The 18,892-nt window shown below is 47.9% G+C and overlaps 1 protein-coding gene across 4 annotated transcripts in view; it reads left to right on the plus strand.

The window, feature by feature from the left end:
• The window catches only part of MOSMO (modulator of smoothened), a 52,556-nt gene that overhangs the window by 27,320 nt on the left and 6,344 nt on the right, over nt 1-18,892 (plus strand). Inside the window, exons 3-4 of one of the 4 annotated variants that reach the window (XM_075899448.2) lie at nt 94-220; nt 9,389-9,461. The exons of 1 other annotated variant lie outside the window; for it this stretch is intronic. In XM_075899448.2, the coding sequence (XP_075755563.1) occupies nt 94-220; nt 9,389-9,461 (200 nt within the window). 2 more of the 4 variants (XM_006123818.5, XR_016350719.1) reach the window with 2 other exon arrangements.

Genomic DNA, 18,892 nt, shown 5'->3' on the forward strand with positions numbered 1-18,892 from the left:
CAGAGACGAGTGGTAAAACTGCCCTAATCAAACAGAATGTTTTTCCTTTTAAATTCCTGCTTTGTGGAAATAATCCTCTTCTTTAAAATCAAGGGTTTGGTATCCAGAAGTGGCTGAGAATCATGGGAAGATCTTTGGGATCCTGGCTTTATAGTCACAGTGCTGATCACCTGCTGCAGCCCCAGGGTAGAGGAAGAAAGAAGTACACCTCCGGATCATGGTAGCCTCCAGCCCCTCTCCCCCTGGGGAATGTCACAAATTGGCCCAAAGGGAAATGGGTGGGAAAGGTTAGACTGTTCCTGAGACATATGATCTCTAATTTGGCTGATGTGGCTGGTACTCACTTCTTGCTGGCTAGAATAATGGAGCGATTGAGACTTTTTCCCCCCCAAGTAGAGCAGGGTATTGGTAGACCTGGAACTCATTATTGCCCTGAAAACCAGCCCTACTGAAGTATCCTTCTGTGAACACCTGATGCAGGGTTGATGTTAGCTCTATTTTGTTGCAATTCTCTTGAAAGTTGTTTTGTGATGAGGTTCACAGTTCCATGACATTGGGTACATGTACACTTGGGAGTATGCAAAGGTCTTCCCAAGGGCACATCATCTCATCTAAATATTTGCTTAATTTTACAACAGTCTACAGGAAAATAGAACTAGAGAAATCAGTACAAACTAAAATGTTATACAGGCGGTGCCTTTCTCTGCTGTTTTATATACTTCTCGACCTGTGGGTGGTGGGATGGATTTAGGCGGTTGGCAAATGCAGGGTTGGCATTAGGACAGTATTTCTCAAATGTGGCCAGCAGGGGCTTTTCTTGTGGCCACAGCCTCCTGGGCTGTGATGGGGGCTGGAAAGGAAAAAGTAGTGTCCCATCACACTACTTGGTGCTCCTTGGTGTTGGTTTCTTGGCTTCCAGTTGGGCTCTGCCGTATTCTGGAGACATCTTGGGCAAAGTGCTGGAGCAGCAGGCAGCTGGGGAGTTCCCCACTTTTCAGAGGTAGTGGGGCTCAGGCTTTGGTCTTCCACCCAGGAGTGGCATGGAAAGCAGGCACTCGCTTTGGGCTCCAACCCCCGGGTCCAGCCATGTAACTTTGGGTTCTCTCCCCTAGCCATGGGGCATCAGGCTTCATCACCCCTCCCCCCTTCTGTCTTTCCTGATTCTTCATTTAGGGCTTGATTTGTTCCCAGACTTGCCAGTACTGAGTAAGTCTGCTGTGAAAAGCAATACTTCTTTTGATGGATTCAATCACAGAGATTCCCTTGAGACTGTCACTTGATGTGCTAAAATACCACTGAGCCGACCTGCCTGCCTGCTGGAATGCCCCATCACCCTGTCCTGCTGAATCAGATCCTCTGGTCTCCTCCAGTGATGGCATAGAGTTGGAATCACAGCCCATAGTAGAGCAGCACAGACACTGAGATCAGATCAGCAATGGGAAGGCTCAATCAGACAGACTTGACACAGCACCCACATGCACAGTATCAGTAGGACCAAAAGCCCAGATAAATCCATTTCACACTGTATAAAGTTTATACAAAGCAAGCTCATAAATTATACAGCCCTTTTATCAATTAGAGAGAGATGCATAGCTGTTGGTCCCCCCCAAGTAATTACACTTCTCTGTAGCCAAAATGCTTCTGAAATAAATGTAGTCAAACGTTACTAATTCTGGGTCACTGAGAACGAAAATGATGCTTAAAATTATTGATTGGCTCTAGTTTTCAAGATTGGGTCAGTATATACGACCCTTGACTTGCGAATGGTGGAGGATAAGTGAGTTATAAAGGGAAGGGATCTCAATTTAAACCAGAAATGACTAAAATACATCTTTGACTGGATCTATGAATAAATCTATGACTGGATTTGGACAGTACTTGCTTTTTAGGCAAAACCATGAATGATGCAATCTGAAGCTGGTATTGCATCATACATTATATGAATTGCATCATGTTATTCCTAGAAGTCATGGATGATGCAATCATAACGAAGTTTACATCACTCTGCTGAACAAATTGCCCTATATCAGCTCTAGATATCATACAGTGTCGTGCACTCTTATTTGTCAGTGTTTGATTTTGCAAAGGGACACATTTCTGTTTAGCCAAAGTGAGCAGAGATGCCTCGTACTTATGTGAACAGTGCAGATAACTTCTGCTATGTTTGTGGTGAAGTGACTTTTGCATCAGAAAAGCACACTATAACCACTATGGTTAAGAAAGCCTATCACCTTTATTTTGGCTGCAAAATTGGAGATCAGGACAAGAGGTGGGCCCCACACATATGCTGCAACACTTGTGCAACAAATCTTCACCAGTGGTTGAATAGGAAAAGGAAATCTATGCCTTTTGCTGTGCCAATGATTTGGAGAGAGCCAACAGATCATACCAGCAATTGTTACTTCTGCATGGTGCCTCCAGTTGGGAAAGGTGTGTCAAAGAAGAAAAAGTGGACTGTGCATTATCCAAACATTCCATCAGCTATACGCCCAGTACCCCACGGAGAAGGACTGCCGGTTCCTGATGCACTTGAATCAGACGAGGATGAAACTTCTAGTCCTGAACCATCAATGTCACAGGATCCACATTTTCTCCCATTCTCCTCCTCTGAACCACACCTCATAACACAAGGTGAACTGAATGACCTTGTCAGGGATCTGGAACTACCCAAGAGTAAGGCAGAGCTGTTGGGCTCCAGACTACATCAGTGGAATTTCCTGGCAGGTGATGTTAGGGTTTCCATGTTCCGTGACCATCAAAAGGATCTTGTCCCATTCTTCTTCATGGAAGGTAATCTTGTAGCCTGCAACAACATCGATGGTGTGAAAGCAGCCCTCAACATCGTTCACGATCCAGATGAGTGGAGACTGTTCATTGATTCATCGAAGACGAGTCTTAAAGCTGTTTTGCTGCATAATGGCAATGTTTTGCCATCAATTCCAGTTGGTGGAAAACCTCAAGGCATACAAAAGCCTTGGTTGCAACATGTCACTAAAGATACATTGTTTGCACTCTCATCTAGATTTTTTTCCACCGAACTGTGGAGCAGTGAGCGACAAGCACGGCGAGCAATTTCACCAGGACATTGCAACAATGGCGAAACGCTATCAGCGCAAATGGAGCCCATCAATGCTTGCAGACTATTGCTGGACAGTGACAAGAGATGCTCCATTTAATGAATACAAGAGACAAGCCAAGAAGCTCCAAGTAGACACTGAATAGGACTAAACTATGTACATAATAGTTTTTTATCTTTTGTTTCATAATACATTTTATTTATATAACCCTTTTGCTGATTTTACATAGACGTAAAATGTAAAAACTTAAATATCTTGGAAACAGTAGCCAATCAGTTGTTTTAATTGTCATATTTGAATTCAGCACATCAAAATGCATAATAAATAGCACATTTTATCTCTGAAGCAGATGACTTCTAAAAAATTATAGACCAGTGTTGTTATTTACACTGGGTTTATTAATAAATCAAGGTGATTTTATTAAATATAAAAATAGGATTTAAGTGGTTGCAAGTGATAGCAGATAGATTAAAGTAAATTTCTAAGAAAAGTAAAACAAAACACAACAGCTAAGCCTAGTACTCCTATTTAAAAAAAAAATACACCCTAACAGTAAGGTATAAAAATCTAATAATCTTTTCTCTCGAGCTGGGTGGCCTCCCAACTTGAGCTTGATCCTTCTTAATGTTCAGTTCCAGGTGGTTGCAGCAGACATTTTAGATGGTAATCTGGAGTGTCTTGGTGTCTGGCTTCCCCCTTTGTTTTGTTTCCCACTGTTATATTCCTGTTGCCGAAGTCAGGAATCCTTTGTTTTCAGTTTAAATTTTTTACACTTCCAGTGGCAAAGTACAGCATCCAAAATGGGTTCCAAATTGAGATGACCTGACTGTGGATGGCATGTAGCCCAGGCTTACAGGAAAGTAAGACTATTTACAGATTATTGTTCCAAGTACCGGGCCATTAAACTCCTATAGTACTACTAATGGCTTTCACTTAGCCTATCTAGTACACAGGTTTATACTTCATATTTCTATCTTCAAATACTGGAATGCTACATGCACATAAATAGAATATACACATTGCACAGATTATAGCTTAAGTGATAATGTTACATGAAATATTTTGCATAAAGCATATTCAAGTTATGTCATTCTTATTCATAAGCATATATCCAGAAATAATATGGGATGCAACATCACACATTTGTTATCGCTTTTCATAGCAGACATACTAGCTAGCAATAAACAAGTTACTATGATTGGAATGTGCATTTGTGCATATGTATGTGTTTTTCCTAAAGGTAAAGAAAGAGTTGGTGGCCACACACTGAGGCCACCAAACAATTTGTCCTCAGAACCCCTGCATTAGGTGATGGCAAGCAGGGTCCCCATGAAGCTAAAATACATTTTGAAGCCAAAGCCTGAGCCCCATCACCTGGGACTGGAGTCAGACTCCTCATAGGGTACAGTAGTCTGAAAAGGTTGTGAATCACTGTTCTACGCATCTTTGGAAGCAGACCATACCTGTCAGTCAGTTAGTGGAGGTAAAACTTCGTCTCTGAGAAACTGCCAGTTTCCATTTGCATCGCCAGCTTCAGGCAGGCAGACTACCACACGCCTCAGCAAAGCAAATTTAGGGAAAAAGAAAAGGTGAAACAAATTATGTAAACACTTCAGGATCTGCTTTTATTGACACACAGGATTCTCTTTCTACTCAATCACTGGAGGATGCAGTGTTACTGTGTACCCACATGTAGTACGGCATGGCAGAGAAGGCTAAGAGGATAAATCTGACACATCTCCTTGTACTTCCCCTCTGATTAGGAGGCAGAGGCAAGGTTTCCTTCAGTCTCTCTCTCTCTCTCTCTCTCTCTCTCTCTCTCTCTCTAAGCAGATGAGCTTCCTGGATGAGCTTTTGCAGCTCATCTGCAAAAATCCCTGAACCTGGTACACATGACAGGACAGTATTTGCCCCTGGTATAGGCAAGTGTCAGCCCCTTCTTCCCTCCTTCCCCCAAACTTGGGGTGAATGTAGACTGAACCACAGTATCAGAGGGCCAAAGAAACTTCACACCCAACCACTGAAGCCCACATTCACAGCCATCTGTTGATAATGCAGCAGCTACCTGGCTCATTCCCTTCACTGCTGCTGCAACGGAGAGCTACTGGCAGGGATCTAGACACAAAGCAAGGAGAACCTGGTAAGTGGCTTCATGCCCAACTCCTCCATCTATTCTGCAGCTCACCCCTCTCACCAAGCCCTGCAATGATTCAGGGCTATTTCCTGCCTGCAGTGTAAGCTCAGTGCAGCAGATGGGCCAAGGACTCACTTTGAATGACTTAGGCTGGCCATGGATTCCAGGCTTCAACCTATCTCCAGGTCACATCCAGAAATCTCATTTCAACAAAGCATGGAACCCCAGGAAACTGCCTTTGGGACTTAGTCCAGCAAAAACTCCTCTCTCTCTGGACAACAAAACTACTCAAAAGAGGTAACCACAACATCCACTGCCAGTCAAACCATCAGTCTAAAATAATCCTCAGCAGAAGGAGAGAAACACAGGCAGGCATAAAAAATATATTTAGATCCATCTGGTCACTCCAACATAAAACACAATCTCTCCCCCTTCATTTTCTGAAAAGTGATTTAGGGGATTCCTCTAGGAAGCACTCTAAGCATGTGTCTACACAGCAACCTTAAACTCGAAATAAGATACACAATTTGTGCTTTGCAAATTGCATATCTTATTTGAAAACTATTTCAAAATAGCTTATTTTGAAATGTGGTGCATCTACACAGGACCAAATTTCAAATTAACGCACTATTTCGAGCCATCCCATATCCCTCGTGCAATGAGGTTTACCAGGATGGCAAAATAGCACGGCCATTATTTCGAAAAATATTTCAAAATAACAAGCAGGCTTGTGTAGACGCAGGTAGCTATTTCAGGATACTTCCCCCAAACTGCATATATCTGCAGAATGCAGCAGGACATTTAATCCTTAGTATCTGGAGTCCATGGAGTGCGGCAAGGCAGAAATCCTAGGCACTTAGTTCCCCAGAGTCTCACAGAGTACAGGCCAGGGGATAATCAGTGCTGGATTCCCCCTTCACCCTCCCAGAGTGCAGTACGGCAAGTCAGTGAACTCTGTGGACACAAGCTATTTCCTGTAGCCATGCATACACGCAACCCCACAAAGTAAATCTTTTTTATGGGAAGAAGAACAGTACTTCAAATCATATCTACAGACTCAAATAATATAATTATTAAAATAAAAAAATCCACCTCTCAAGAACAGACTTTGATACAAAGTGTATTGAGGATGGTGATCTACAGTTATGAGGTTTGCTAATGCCTCCGACAAGCTATAACTACGTACACCTCTCCACATACATTCTTTATCTGTGATAGTGGGATAAGGATTTTCACCTAAAGACTAGAAAAGTGTTGGACTGTCCTCCTCTGCTCCCTCACTATGTGGGTTGCCATGTCTTAACTATTAGGTGGTCATTCCAGTTGCTACTGTGGGTCACCAGGCCCCAGTGTCTTGGTTATTGCTCCCAACTTGTGTTACTGCTTGCCATACCTCATCACCTCCAATTGTTTTCCCCTCCAAATTGCCATAGAATGAAAAGAGAGATGGCAGTCCAGATGTGGAAAAAACAGTAGATGGTTGGCCAAAAAATCCCTCGCTATTTCTTTCTACCACACATGTCCCCTGTACTCCATTCCAGAAGGCTCCTTGGTTTATATCAGTCAAAAGTCTCCTAGTGTCACTATCAAAGATAATTGTGCCTTTTTTTATGGTCAGGCACTAAATGTTTCTAACTGGGGAAAAAATTTACCTCTTCACGATATAGGCCCCTTCATAGGCAGCCAAATCCACACAGGCATAATCTCAGCACATCCTTTAGTCATGAAAACTACCTGGGAGGTCAAGCCAACAAGCATAAATAAATAAACAAAAGAACTGATACCTGGAATCCTAAGTGCTCCACCATATTTTCACAAGCAATGCTAACATGGGTAGACAGTATTACAAATGCACTGTCTCAACCTTTTTAATAAACAAAACATATCCTAAGGCTTCTGCCTGAAGAAGAGGAGGAGTCAGGGTATGCAGACAGCCATACAAATCTGCTACATTCCATCTGCTACAAATGGCAACTACTGAATCTATTTATTCTCTTCAGAGGAACCAAGACCTTACTCCAGATTGTTCTTTTATTTAATAAAAAGGGGCAAAGGACTATAGAGCACTTCTCAACACCCGGAATCTCAACAGATCCATTTTTAAAAAAAAAACCCTCCAAGATAGAGACCTTAACATCCACGTTAACTGCCATAAACTGATGGTCTGCATGGTATCAGTACATATGAATGAAGCCTATATCCGTATCCCAATTTAATAATCTCACAGATGCTTCCTCGGCAACTTTATTCTCAGAACACCATGTTACCAGTACAACCGTGGCATAGCAGCAGCACTGCAAGTATTTACAAAGCGCTGATAATGTTAATGTCCACTGACAGGAAAGAGTCTGTTTACCCATTCCTGGGTGACTGCTTTATCCAAGTCTCATTGATTGTACCACTGAAGCAATAAGGATGCTCTAGAGCCTAGATTTTGTGACTGAATCAGTTACGTCTTTCCATTGCCAGTCTCTGAGTGTGATGTTACTGCCCTGTACAAAGTTGTTTATTGCAGCAAAGATACAAGAAGCAGAGAAATCTTATCAAAATAATCAACCTCTCAAAGGAAGCACTCATTAGTACTCTCTTGAGAGCAGTTGTCTCCTTTGTGGTTTTTCTTAGAGGTCCAATGCTCACGTGAGGTTGCTACAGAGTTTTATCCTTCAGGTGTCTCTTATCTGCACCTCAGTGAAGTTGTCTCACACCAGCAGGATTTCCATGGGTTGAAGGATTGCCCAGCAGATCTAGTCCAAAGGAGAGAAAACACAGCTGGTGAGAGCTCAGGGCAAACCGGTATAGTTTCAAAGCTCTACTCCCACATCTGAATTTACCTAATGTGCTGACAATGACAGACAGCATGTCAGCCATGTCTTGCATCAACAGACAAAAGGAATATGAACTACAGACCTTCAAAGAGAAGCTTATCTCCTGATGAGGTGAGCAAAGGGGAACCTGCAATCAACTTGTTACCTTCATATCCAAAGCAAAATATGTTATGGCTGACTTGCTTAACTTACAAAACTTCGATCCTCCAGAATGGCACTTACACTCAGCTGTTTCATCTCCTGATAAAGATACTTAGTATCTCAGTTGTAGGTTAGTTTGCTTCCCACCTGAATGACAATGTTTCAGTGTTGTTCTCTTGCCAGAGGGATCACAGGGCCAAGGCAAGATATGCCTCATTACAAAGAACGAGGGATTCTTATATGCCTTATCTCCCTTTTTTTCTTCAAAGAGGCTTTGGTTCTATAATCTTGTTCAAGGACCTGGTTGAGTTTTAATTATTGGTGTTAACACCAGGGTTTCACCTCCACGTGTGCATTAGAAACACATATCTTTTAATTCCTTCAAATAGCCTCAGGTTAGGCCTGACGAAGACTCAGATTCCACAGAACTCAAGGAATTGTCCTTCCATTTTTCCATCCAGATCCATTGTACTCCAAAGAGAAATTGTGGCATACTTTGAATGACTGCAGAGCTCTCAAAGTATATATTTACCACACAGTATTCATTTTCAGGTAGTTGAGAGAACTAATCTCAGGTGCCTGCAAGTGTAAAAAAAAAAAAAATCTAACTTCATCTTCAAAAATAGGAGCTCACTCTCAGTGCTGTAGCAGCTTCATGGGCAGATGGAGCATATGCCTCATACAAGAAAATCTGCAGAGTCATCCGCTGGGTCATCCAGTCCTTTCAGATGTTATATGCTCAACATCCAGTTGTCATCTGATGTTGCCTTTAGTAGGTGGATTCTCCCTGCTTTAGATTTTCACTTTCTATTAGAAAACGGTTACCTGTACTTAATTGCATCCAGTTCTTCCTTCTAGCAAGTGGATGCTGCTATAAAAATCCTAATGTCCTAGATCTGTGGACCTCATTATGAATGAGAACAGGAAAATTTGTCATACCTGAAAATTTCCTTTTTGGGGGTCATGAAGTCCACAAATCCAAACCACCCTGAGTAAGCTATTAATCAGGAAAAGACTTTGAATGATTAATTGGCACTCTGTTGATTATTCATTGAATTACTCACTCTCCATGAGGATTGTTCTATTTAGTCTTGCCACTTAAGTTTGGTTTCTGATATACAGTGGTGCTTAGTATTTCCCTAGGCCTTTAAAGTGTTGACTGGTGGCTTCCTAGAGGTAAAGCCACACCCCTGATATGTTTGCCTCTGCAGCCTGGGAGGCAGACCAGAGTACCCAGTGTCATGGCTCTATGGCCCTCATTATTCCAAGAAAGGAAATTTTCAGGTAAGACATGAATATATAATTTTATAATCAATATTATAAAAAACAAGCACATTTTAGTAGAAAGCATGTCTATTGCAGAGCACCTACTCAGGCTTGTAGTGCCAAAGCTCTTCCTTTCCTGGTCACCAGTAGCAGGTCCCTTAGCTGGAGAGTCAACAAAGAAGACCTAGTGTTTTCCTTCCCCTCTTCTGCAATGTTGAACTGCTCCAGCACCTGCACATGACTATGGCCATTTTTGCTCATAGTAGCCCAAACTGAACCTCCCTTTAAGAGATTTGCAGGGAAGCACATCACAGGGAGACACCACCAGTTCACTCCCCTGGCACACAAAGAAACTAGTTATGCAGACACTTCACCCCCCCCCCCCAAAAAAAAAATTTTCCGACTCCTTTATATTAGGACTACTCAACACATAGGCTGCATGTGGCCCGCGGCCCATTTGTTTCCAGCCCGTGGTATGGTTTAGGTTTATGCAGGGCTCAATATGCGGCCCGCGGGTGGAATCCTTTGAACATGGCCTCCACTGAGAACACATTCCACAATGGCAAGGCATATCTCAGGCTGGGTGAGCATTGGAAGACGCAAGCGGACGGGCGGCTGGAAAAGATGGGTACAGGGTGTCAGCATTTCTAGCCCCCAGGGAGGAAGTACTGGGATGCCGGGGCATTGTGTGAAAAGCTATTTGCATATATATTTGCATATATATGCAATCACACTTATGTTGTGGCCCTCGGCATGTGCTGTGAGTATCATTGTGGCCCGCAGGGTTTCCAAAGTTGAGTAGCCCTGCTTTATATGGTGTTTGTTCCAGGATTAAGTCAGCTGTGAAATGAAATCCTGGTGTTATGAGAACAGTTATGAGAGGCCTAAAAAACCCTAGAATTTGGGAGGAGGAGAGAATAAGTCTGTGGAGTTTTAAACAAATCTGAAAAGCAACTGAAGGCAGTATGAAAATTACCTAGAAAATCCAATTTTATGCTCCTCACTGAAATAGGCAGTTTGGCAGGGACTTAATGTTAATTGATTTAAACCTGCTGTATGTAAAAACTCACTTTTAACTGATGACTCCACAAAGGAACCTCCATAATTAAAGGCATCATCCCTGGTTTCTTTAGTATATCACATATTAAATGTGAGAAGTGGCTCTTGCATACTATGGGGCTAGTTTATTTTCAAGCACAAGGGGCATGTCTACACTACAAAGTTAATTCGAACTAACAGACGTTAGTTCGAATTAACTTTGATAGGCGCTACACTAGCGAACTTAATTCGAACTAGCAGAGTGCTTAATTCGAACTCGGTAAACCTCATTCCACAAGGACTAACGCCTAGTTCGAATTAACTAGTTCAAATTAAGGGCTGTGTAGCTGCTTAATTCGAACTAGTGGGAGGCTAGCCCTTCCCAGGTTCCCCTGGTGGCCGCTCTGGCCAACACCAGGGAAACTCTTCTGCCCCCCTCCCAGCCCCGGAGCCCTTAAAGGGGCACGGGCTGGCTACAGTGTTTGTGCCAGTTGCAAGCCTGCCAGCACCCAGCCAGCAGACCCTGCACCTGGCACAAGATGAGCCAGCCACCCGCTGCCACCCAGCCCTCCCCCTCTTCCCGGGACCAGGCTGGCGGCTCACAGGAGCCTGCCCAGGGCCGCAAGAGGCGGGCGCCCGCTTGGTCAAGTGCGGAGATCATGGACCTCATCGAGGTTTGGGGGGAAGCCTCCAATGTCCACGATCTCCGCACTAGCCACAGGAACGCGGCTGTCTATGGCCGCATGGCTGACAGCCTGGCCGCCGGAGGCCACCAGCAGACCTGGGAGCAGGTCCGCTACAAAATTAAGGACCTGCGGCAGGCCTACTCCTGGGCCTGCCAGCCAGGGGCCGACCCAGAGGCATGCCCCCACTTCAGGCCCTGGACCGCATCCTGGGGGCTCACGCCGTCCCTGCCCCCCGGGTGGTGATTGACCCCGGGGCAAAGGGCCCCGTCCCGGACACCGAGGAGGAGGAGCAGGAGGACGCCGAGAGCCAGGAGCCTGCCCAGGGCCCAGGATCCAGGACCCCCGAGGAACCCCACAGACCACCTCACCTGTGTCGTCCGAGGCCGAGGTGGGCTCCTCATGTGAGTACCATCATGCTCCCCTTATGTGTACGGGGGGGGAGAGGGAGCCCAGGGACCGTGCAGCTGGGCCTTGCCCACCATGGAGCCCCAGCTGGGTGTCATGCAGGGGCCTTGGCATTGCAGAGGGGGGCTGGGTTTCACCCACCTTGTCCCCAGGGAGAATTGACCGCTGCTCTTGTTTCACCACAGCTGCAGCACCTGCAACTGCAGGGCGCACCACCCCGCCTGCAACAGCCGCCCGGGCCAGCAGGCATGCCAGGAATGAGGAGGAGTACCAGCGGCGGCACCTCCGGTTCCTGGAGCACCAGCTCCGCACCCAGGACCACTGGGTCCAGGAGGACCTTCGGCTGCGCCAGCGGAGCTTGGAGGCGCTGGAGTACCAGCGGCGGCACCTCCGGTTCCTGGAGCACCAGCTCCGCACCCAGGACCACTGGGTCCAGGAGGACCTTCGGCTGCGCCAGCGGAGCTTGGAGGCGCTGGAGGAGCAGGGCCGTGCCCTCAGAGGCCACCTCCAGACCCTGGTTGACCGGTTCCTGCCTCTTCCTGCTCCGGCTCCTGCAGCTGCCCCAGCTTTCACTCCTCCGCCCACTCCTGCTGCCCCTGCTCCCCCTGCTCCTGCTGCCTCTGCTCCCCCTGCTCCTGCTGCCCCTGCTCCCCCCCGTCCCTCCTGCCCCACCCTCAACACATATTCCCCCCCGACGCCCCCGCACTCGCAGTGCTGCGAGACGGGAGAGCCAGCCGGACCCCCAACCCTGAGCTTTCCCTTCCCTTCCTCCCCTTCCACCCCCTTCCAGCTCCCTCCTCCCAGGTTTCCCCCTCCCCTCTCCTACCCTCAATCCTCCCTCTCCCTACCCCAGTTATGTAAAATAAAAAGAGGTTTTTGTTGGCAAAAAGGTGTCTTTATTTGACATTAGGAAGGGGGGTTAGGGAGGAGAATGAGGGGAGGGTGGAAGAACGCCCCAGTGGGGCATGGAGGGAGAGTTCAGTCCTCCTCCTCCACATAGAAGCTCTCCCGCAGGGCTTCCCGGATCCGGACAGCCCCTCACTGGGCTTCCTGGACTGCGGCGGTGTGGGGATGAGTGTAGTGGCCAGCCATGCGCTCAGCCTCAGCCATCCAGGCTGGCAGGAAAGCCTCCCCCTTTCGCTCGCACAAATTGTGCAGCACACAACATGCTGCCACCACGGGAGGGATATTGTGCTCTGCGAGGTCAAGATGGGTGAGGAGGCATCTAAATCGGGCTTTCAGTTGCCCGAAGGCCCCCTCAATCACGATACGGGCCCTGGTCAGCCTCACATTGAAGGCCTGGCGGGAGAGGTAGAGGTGCCCCGAGTAGGGCTTCGTGAGCCAGGGCTGTAGGGAGTAGGCCGCATCCCCCACCAGGCACACGAGCATGTCCACGTCCCCGACCCTGATGTGACGGTCGGGGAAGAAGGTCCCAGCCTGCAGCCTCTGGCACACGGAGGAGTTCCGGTACACCCGTGCGTCGTGTGCCTTGCCGGACCAGCCCACATTAATGTCCATGAACTGACTCCGGTGGTCACACACGGCCTGCAGGAGGACGGAGAAGTACCCCTTTCGGTTCACGTACTGGGAGGCCTGGTGTTCCGGGGCACGGATGGAGATGTGCATCCCATCGATGGTCCCCCCGCAGTTGGGGAAGCCGAGGGCGCCGAACCCCCAGATGACGGCGTCCGGGTGGGCAAGGCGGACCACCCTGCAGAGCAGCACCCGGTTGATGGCCTTGACCACCTGCAGAGAGAGACAGCAAAGCGCGAATGACTGGGGCGCCCGGGTGGTTAGGAGTGTTCGTGCCCTGGCAGTGCCCTGTGCCCCACTCCTGGAAGCAACCCCTCCCCCCCGGGCGGCGTGTAGTACGGACGGGACAGACCGACTCCTCCAGTGCGGGGCACTTTCGCCTCCTCCCTCCCTTCCCCCCGTTTTCCCTGGTGCGGCCCATCCCCTCCTTGCAGCCCCCCTCGCCCCCGGCCCAGTGGCTGCCGAGTGCCGTACCTGCATGAGCACTGCTCCAACGGTGGATCTCCCCACGCCGAACTGGTTCCCGATGGATCAGTAGCTGTCCGGCGTGGAGAGCTTCCAGAGGGCGATGGCCATATGCTTCTGGAGGGGGATGGCGGGCCTCATGCGTGTGTCCCTCCTGCGCAGAGCAGGGGCAAGCCACTCACAGACTTCCAGGAAGGTGTCCCTCTTCATCCTGAAGTTCTGGGTCCACTGCCTGTCTCCCCAGCGCTCCAGGACGATGCGGTCCCACCAGTCGGTGCTGGTGTCCAGACGCCAGATGCGGTGGGGCACGCCGGCGTCCGGGCGCCACCGCGGCTCTTCCACGGCCCCCAGGGAGGCCAGGCGGAGAGGCAGGGGGCTGACGTGCACCAGGTGGTGCCGGGCAGCCTCCAGCCATTGCTGGCAGGCTTGCAGCAGCAAGTCCAGAAACTGCAGGGCGAGCTCTGGCTCCATGTTGCCACCTGCGATGGCGTCCCCGAAGGGAAGCACCGACACAGACGGGCGCAGAGAGAAACGCTTTGCTGTCCCTCGGCGAGGTAGGCAAGCAAGTGGAAAAGCTGAGAACCGGCTGTCCAGGGGGGTCCCTTTAAGCACGAGCCTCAGATAGCCTCAGACAGTAGCCACACAAAGCAACTACTGACCTGATGCCCTGCCGGAACCGGTTTCAGCTGCCCTTAAGTGCGCCCCAGCGTCCAATCAGTGTGGACGCGCTAGTTCGAATTAGCAAAACGCTAATTCGAACTAGTTTTTAAGTCTAGCTGCGCTAATTCGAATTAGCTTAGTTCGAATTAGCGCTGTAGTGTAGACATACCCAAGGTGATTGGAGGAGTGTGACCGACCACAGTGCTCACTTGACCCCTGTCCTTTGTTGCTTATTAAATCTAGCCAGGAAGGGAGGACTGGCTGGGTCCAGGGGATTATTAATGCATCCTTTAGATCTGTTATGGTTCCTGCTGCCTTGAAAGAGGCAGTGATAAAACCATTACTCAAGAAGACTTCCCTGGACCCACATGACTTAAATAACTATCGCCCAATTGTTAATATTCCTTTCTTGGGCAAGGTACACGAGCGGGCGGTGGTGTTGCACCTCCAAGCTTTCTTGGAAGAAACAGACTACTTAGATCCATTTCAGTCTGGCTTTAGGCCTGGTTTTGGAACTGAAACAGTCTTTGTCGCCCTGGTAGATGATTTACGCTGGGAGATAGACGGGGGAGTGCATCCCTGTTGATTCCCTTAGACCTCTCGGCGGCTTTTGATACCATTGACCATGATATCCTTCTGGGACGCCTGGTGGAGTTGGGTATTGGAGACACTGTTTTGCAGTGGTTCTGGTCTTACCTGTTGGGATGCTTTCAGAAGGTGGGGCTGCTATTTGACTCAGTGGTGATTATGCTGTGGGGTCTCTCAAGGTTCCATCTTGTCCCCTACGCTGTTTAATATCTACATGAAGCTGCTGGGAGAGGTCATAAGGCGTTTCGGAGGACGGTACCATCAATATGCAGATGATACCCAACTCTATTTCCCTGTGACATTAGAACCAGGTGTGGCGGTGACTGATCTAAATCGGTATCTGGAGGCAGTGATGGTTTGGATGAAGTTAAATAAGCTGAAGTTGAACCCAGATAAGACTGAGGTCCTGTGGATCAGGAGGCCATCTGTTCGGAAATGTGGCATGGCACCTGTTCTAGACGGGGCTGCTCTCCCCCTGAAAGAACAGGTACGCAGCTTGGGAGTCCTACTGGACCCTTTTTTAACATTTGAAAATCAGATTTCTTCAGTGGCCAGGAATGCCTTTGGGCCACTTCATTTGATCCGCGAGCTGCAACCCTTGCTGAACAAGCATGACTCGGCCACAGTGATCCATGCTCATGTTACATCCCAACTGGATTATTGTAATGCACTTTATGTGGGGCTGCCTCTAAACAGCCTTCGGAAACTTCAACTGGTCCAGAATGCGGCTGCTTGAGTTTTAACTAACACTAATTATACGGAGTACTTTATGCCAGTGCTTCAGCAGCTGCACTGGCTTCTGGTATGTTTCTGGGCACAATTTAAGGTTTTAGTTATAACCTATTAAGCCTTAAATGAGTTGGGTCCGGGGTATCTGAAGGACCATCTTCTCCCATATGAACCTGCCCGGGGATTGAGGTCAGCTGGGGAGGTTTTGCTTCATGTTCCCCCACTTGTTTGCTTCATGTTCCCTGTAACATCTACGTGGAACAGGGCATTCTCAGCTTTTGCTCCCAGGCTGTGGAATTCTCTTCCTCAGGACATTCGCATGGTGCCAACGCTAGCGTTGTTTCAGCGTCAGGCTAAAGCCACCCTTTTTATTTGTGCTTTTATTAATGTTTGAGTTTGTATGTGTGTGTTCCTTCTCTCTATATGTTTTTAGCTGGTTTTGTCCCTCTGGGGTCTCATATTTTAAATTTTTATATATATTTGTATTGTGTGGGTTTTTTTTTTGTTTTTTGTTTTTTTTTGTAAGCCGCCTTGAATATTTTAAATAGAAAGGCGGGGTAAAAATATTTAAATAAATAAAAATAAGTTGACACCATTGTGATTCTCTTCCTTTCTTCAATGAACAGTCTTATGGTAAATCAGAAATCATTTATCTTGAAGTATTGCTGTTTATTTAGCTTGCTTTTCACTAGCGTCTTCCTTTGTTCAGCTGATTGGTCTGTTTTTGTCGTCAGGGTAGGGATCATGTCTCTCTAATTTCAAAACACCATTTTAAATTGAGACATTACAAAAATGTTCATGATGAATTGGGTTCTGAACTCTAAGGTAAAGGGTTATCTTTTGGCAAATCAGTTTTATTGATTTGAAGTTATCTTTGAACTTCTGTGTGTTGTACTGTTGATTCTTAATATTTTAATTTTTTTAAATATCTCCATCTTCTAAGTCGTCATTGCTTCAGCTGAAATGTGTGTTGTCCTGAAAGCTGTTTTATCTTTTAGATTCCTCTTACTGTGAAGCTTCCAGTGTGCCTTGTTTGTTTTTGTTTGTTTGTTTGTTTGTTTGTTTGTTTGGCTGTTTTTTTTATAAATTTCAAATATATATTTTTTTCACTCACTCTGACTTTAAGTGGGAAGATTATTTATTAAAGATTTGTTTTATTTCAAACCACAATTATTCATCATACTATTAAAAATGTACAGGCAGTCCCCGACTTACGCGGATCCGGCTTATGTCGGATCCGCAGTTACGAACGGGGCTTTTCTCGCCCCGGAAGACGCGGGCGGCGGGACCGCGACGCGTCTGGGCTGCCCCACTGCCCGCGTCCTCCGAGGCTTTGCTCCGTGTCTCTCTGGTATGCTGGGAGGGGGGCGCAGCTAGTGTGCGCCCCCCCCCCCCAAGCAGACCAGGCTTTTCTCGCCGACGCCTGGGGTAGAGCAGCTGGGGTGCTGCTGGGTTGGTCCAGTAGCGCCGAGGAGCTAGTCAGTTTCAGCAGCGGCTGAATCTGGACGCCAGTTCTGACTTACATACAAATTCAACTTAAGAACAAACCTACAGTCACTATCTTGTAGTAACCCGGGGACTGCCTGTATTGGAATTCTTGTGTTTCAGTAACACAACTTCTTGAGATTCAGACCAGGAGCTGGGGAATGAAGGGAAGAGAAAGGACTTGGACAAGAATAGGTTTGAGAGGACAGGGCAAATGGGTCAAGTTTGGAAAGATGGAGGAGGAGGTAATGCAGAAGAACATGAGCCCACTAGAGAACACTGCATACCTAACTTCCTCAACAAATGAGGTAGGGTTCTATAGACAAGACTCCTTCATTACACTTATTCATTCCCTAGCAGCTCCATCCAGTGCACTGAATGAGAGAGGGGTCCTGTGGAAAAAGTAGCATATGGTACAGTTTTTAATTACATGATCATAATGCATATGTGCAAGGGTCCTGCTTGGGCTTCACTTCAGGATGTGCATATGCCCATGTACTCTGAGTGGGGGGGATTTTTGTTCCACTCACACAGTGTTCATGGGTGTTCACTTGTGCTCTAGATATCCTCAGACTCTGATACAAGGGAATTATTGGGAGGGGAGGGCAGAACTGCTGTCAGTTCCTACTCAACTGCGGCTTGAAATGAACACCATAGTGTCCATTAGATAGACATAGAGCATACTACTTCTCTTACTTATTTTTGTCTTCTAGTCATTTATTATTTTTCTATTATTTAGCTCAACTTCTGCTCTGGGGAGGGGATGTTCCCCCATTCCTCCTTTTGTTTGCTTTATTTAGGCCTTCGTTTTCTCTTAAGTCTCAACCACGTCAAGTAACAGGTTATATCCTAGTCCTGGGCTTCAGGCCCTACCAGACCTGCCATAGGTCTTTTTCCAGCCACAGTGGACTCTCAAATTGTCTTTGCTTCTTGGGAGAGACTCATATCCCCTCCACATGTAAGACCAGCTCAGGATTTAAAAGTAGATATAAGAAATTGAGAGAGGACAGGCAAAAATTATTGTGGATGGTCATCTCCTTAGACCAGTGGTCCCCAACCATTTGGGGTTGTCGGGTGCCAGGGGGCGTGGCCGTTCGCCCGCCGGGGGGCCGTTCGCCCCCCCCATAGCCGCATTCCCGGGGCCGGCGCTGGCGCTCTCTCTCAAGCGCCGCATTCCTGGGGCCGGCGCTGGCGCTCTCTCCCCCTCCCTTCCCCAAGTGCCGCACGCCCGGGGCCGGCGCTCTCTCTTTCTCCCCCCCCTCCCCCAAGCGCCGCGCACCCGGGGCCGGCGCTGGCGCTCTCCCCCAAGCGCTGCGTGCCCGGGGCCGGCGCTGGCGCTCTCCCTCCCCCTCTCCCATGCACCGCGGGGGGTCAATCCGCGGCGCCCCCGGGGCCGGCGCTCACCGTGTGCCATGCGCCCGGGGCCGGCTCCGGCACCGCGCATGCGCCACGTGCCCGGGGCCAGGCCAGCCCTGAGCACTTGGCGGGCGCAGATAAATGCCCCCGTGGGCGCCATGGCGCCCGCGGGCACCATGTTGGGGACCACGGCCTTAGACTCACAGACTGAAAAATCATATCAGAATGAGAAGGTGAGGTAAGAAGTAGAGATTCCCTGGAGTCACTGCTCTTACAAGCTGGGAGTGGAATGTGCTGCAGAAGATTCTGGTATAGGACTTTGTGTACTCTGTAGAAAAATAAGGCCCAGTATTAATTGATGGATAGTGGAAGGAGATAGGGTTGCCAGATACTTTCACAAAAAAATCCCAAACATGGCGGGGGGAATAAATTGAGCAAAAAAACAAAGCCGGGGGGGGGGGGGAGGAGTGATACCAAAGTCGTCAAGGGAGGGAAAATAAAGAA

Source organism: Pelodiscus sinensis, chromosome 15, assembly GCF_052426305.1.
Source record: "Pelodiscus sinensis isolate ZL-2025 chromosome 15, ASM5242630v1, whole genome shotgun sequence".
NCBI lineage: Eukaryota > Metazoa > Chordata > Testudines > Trionychidae > Pelodiscus > Pelodiscus sinensis.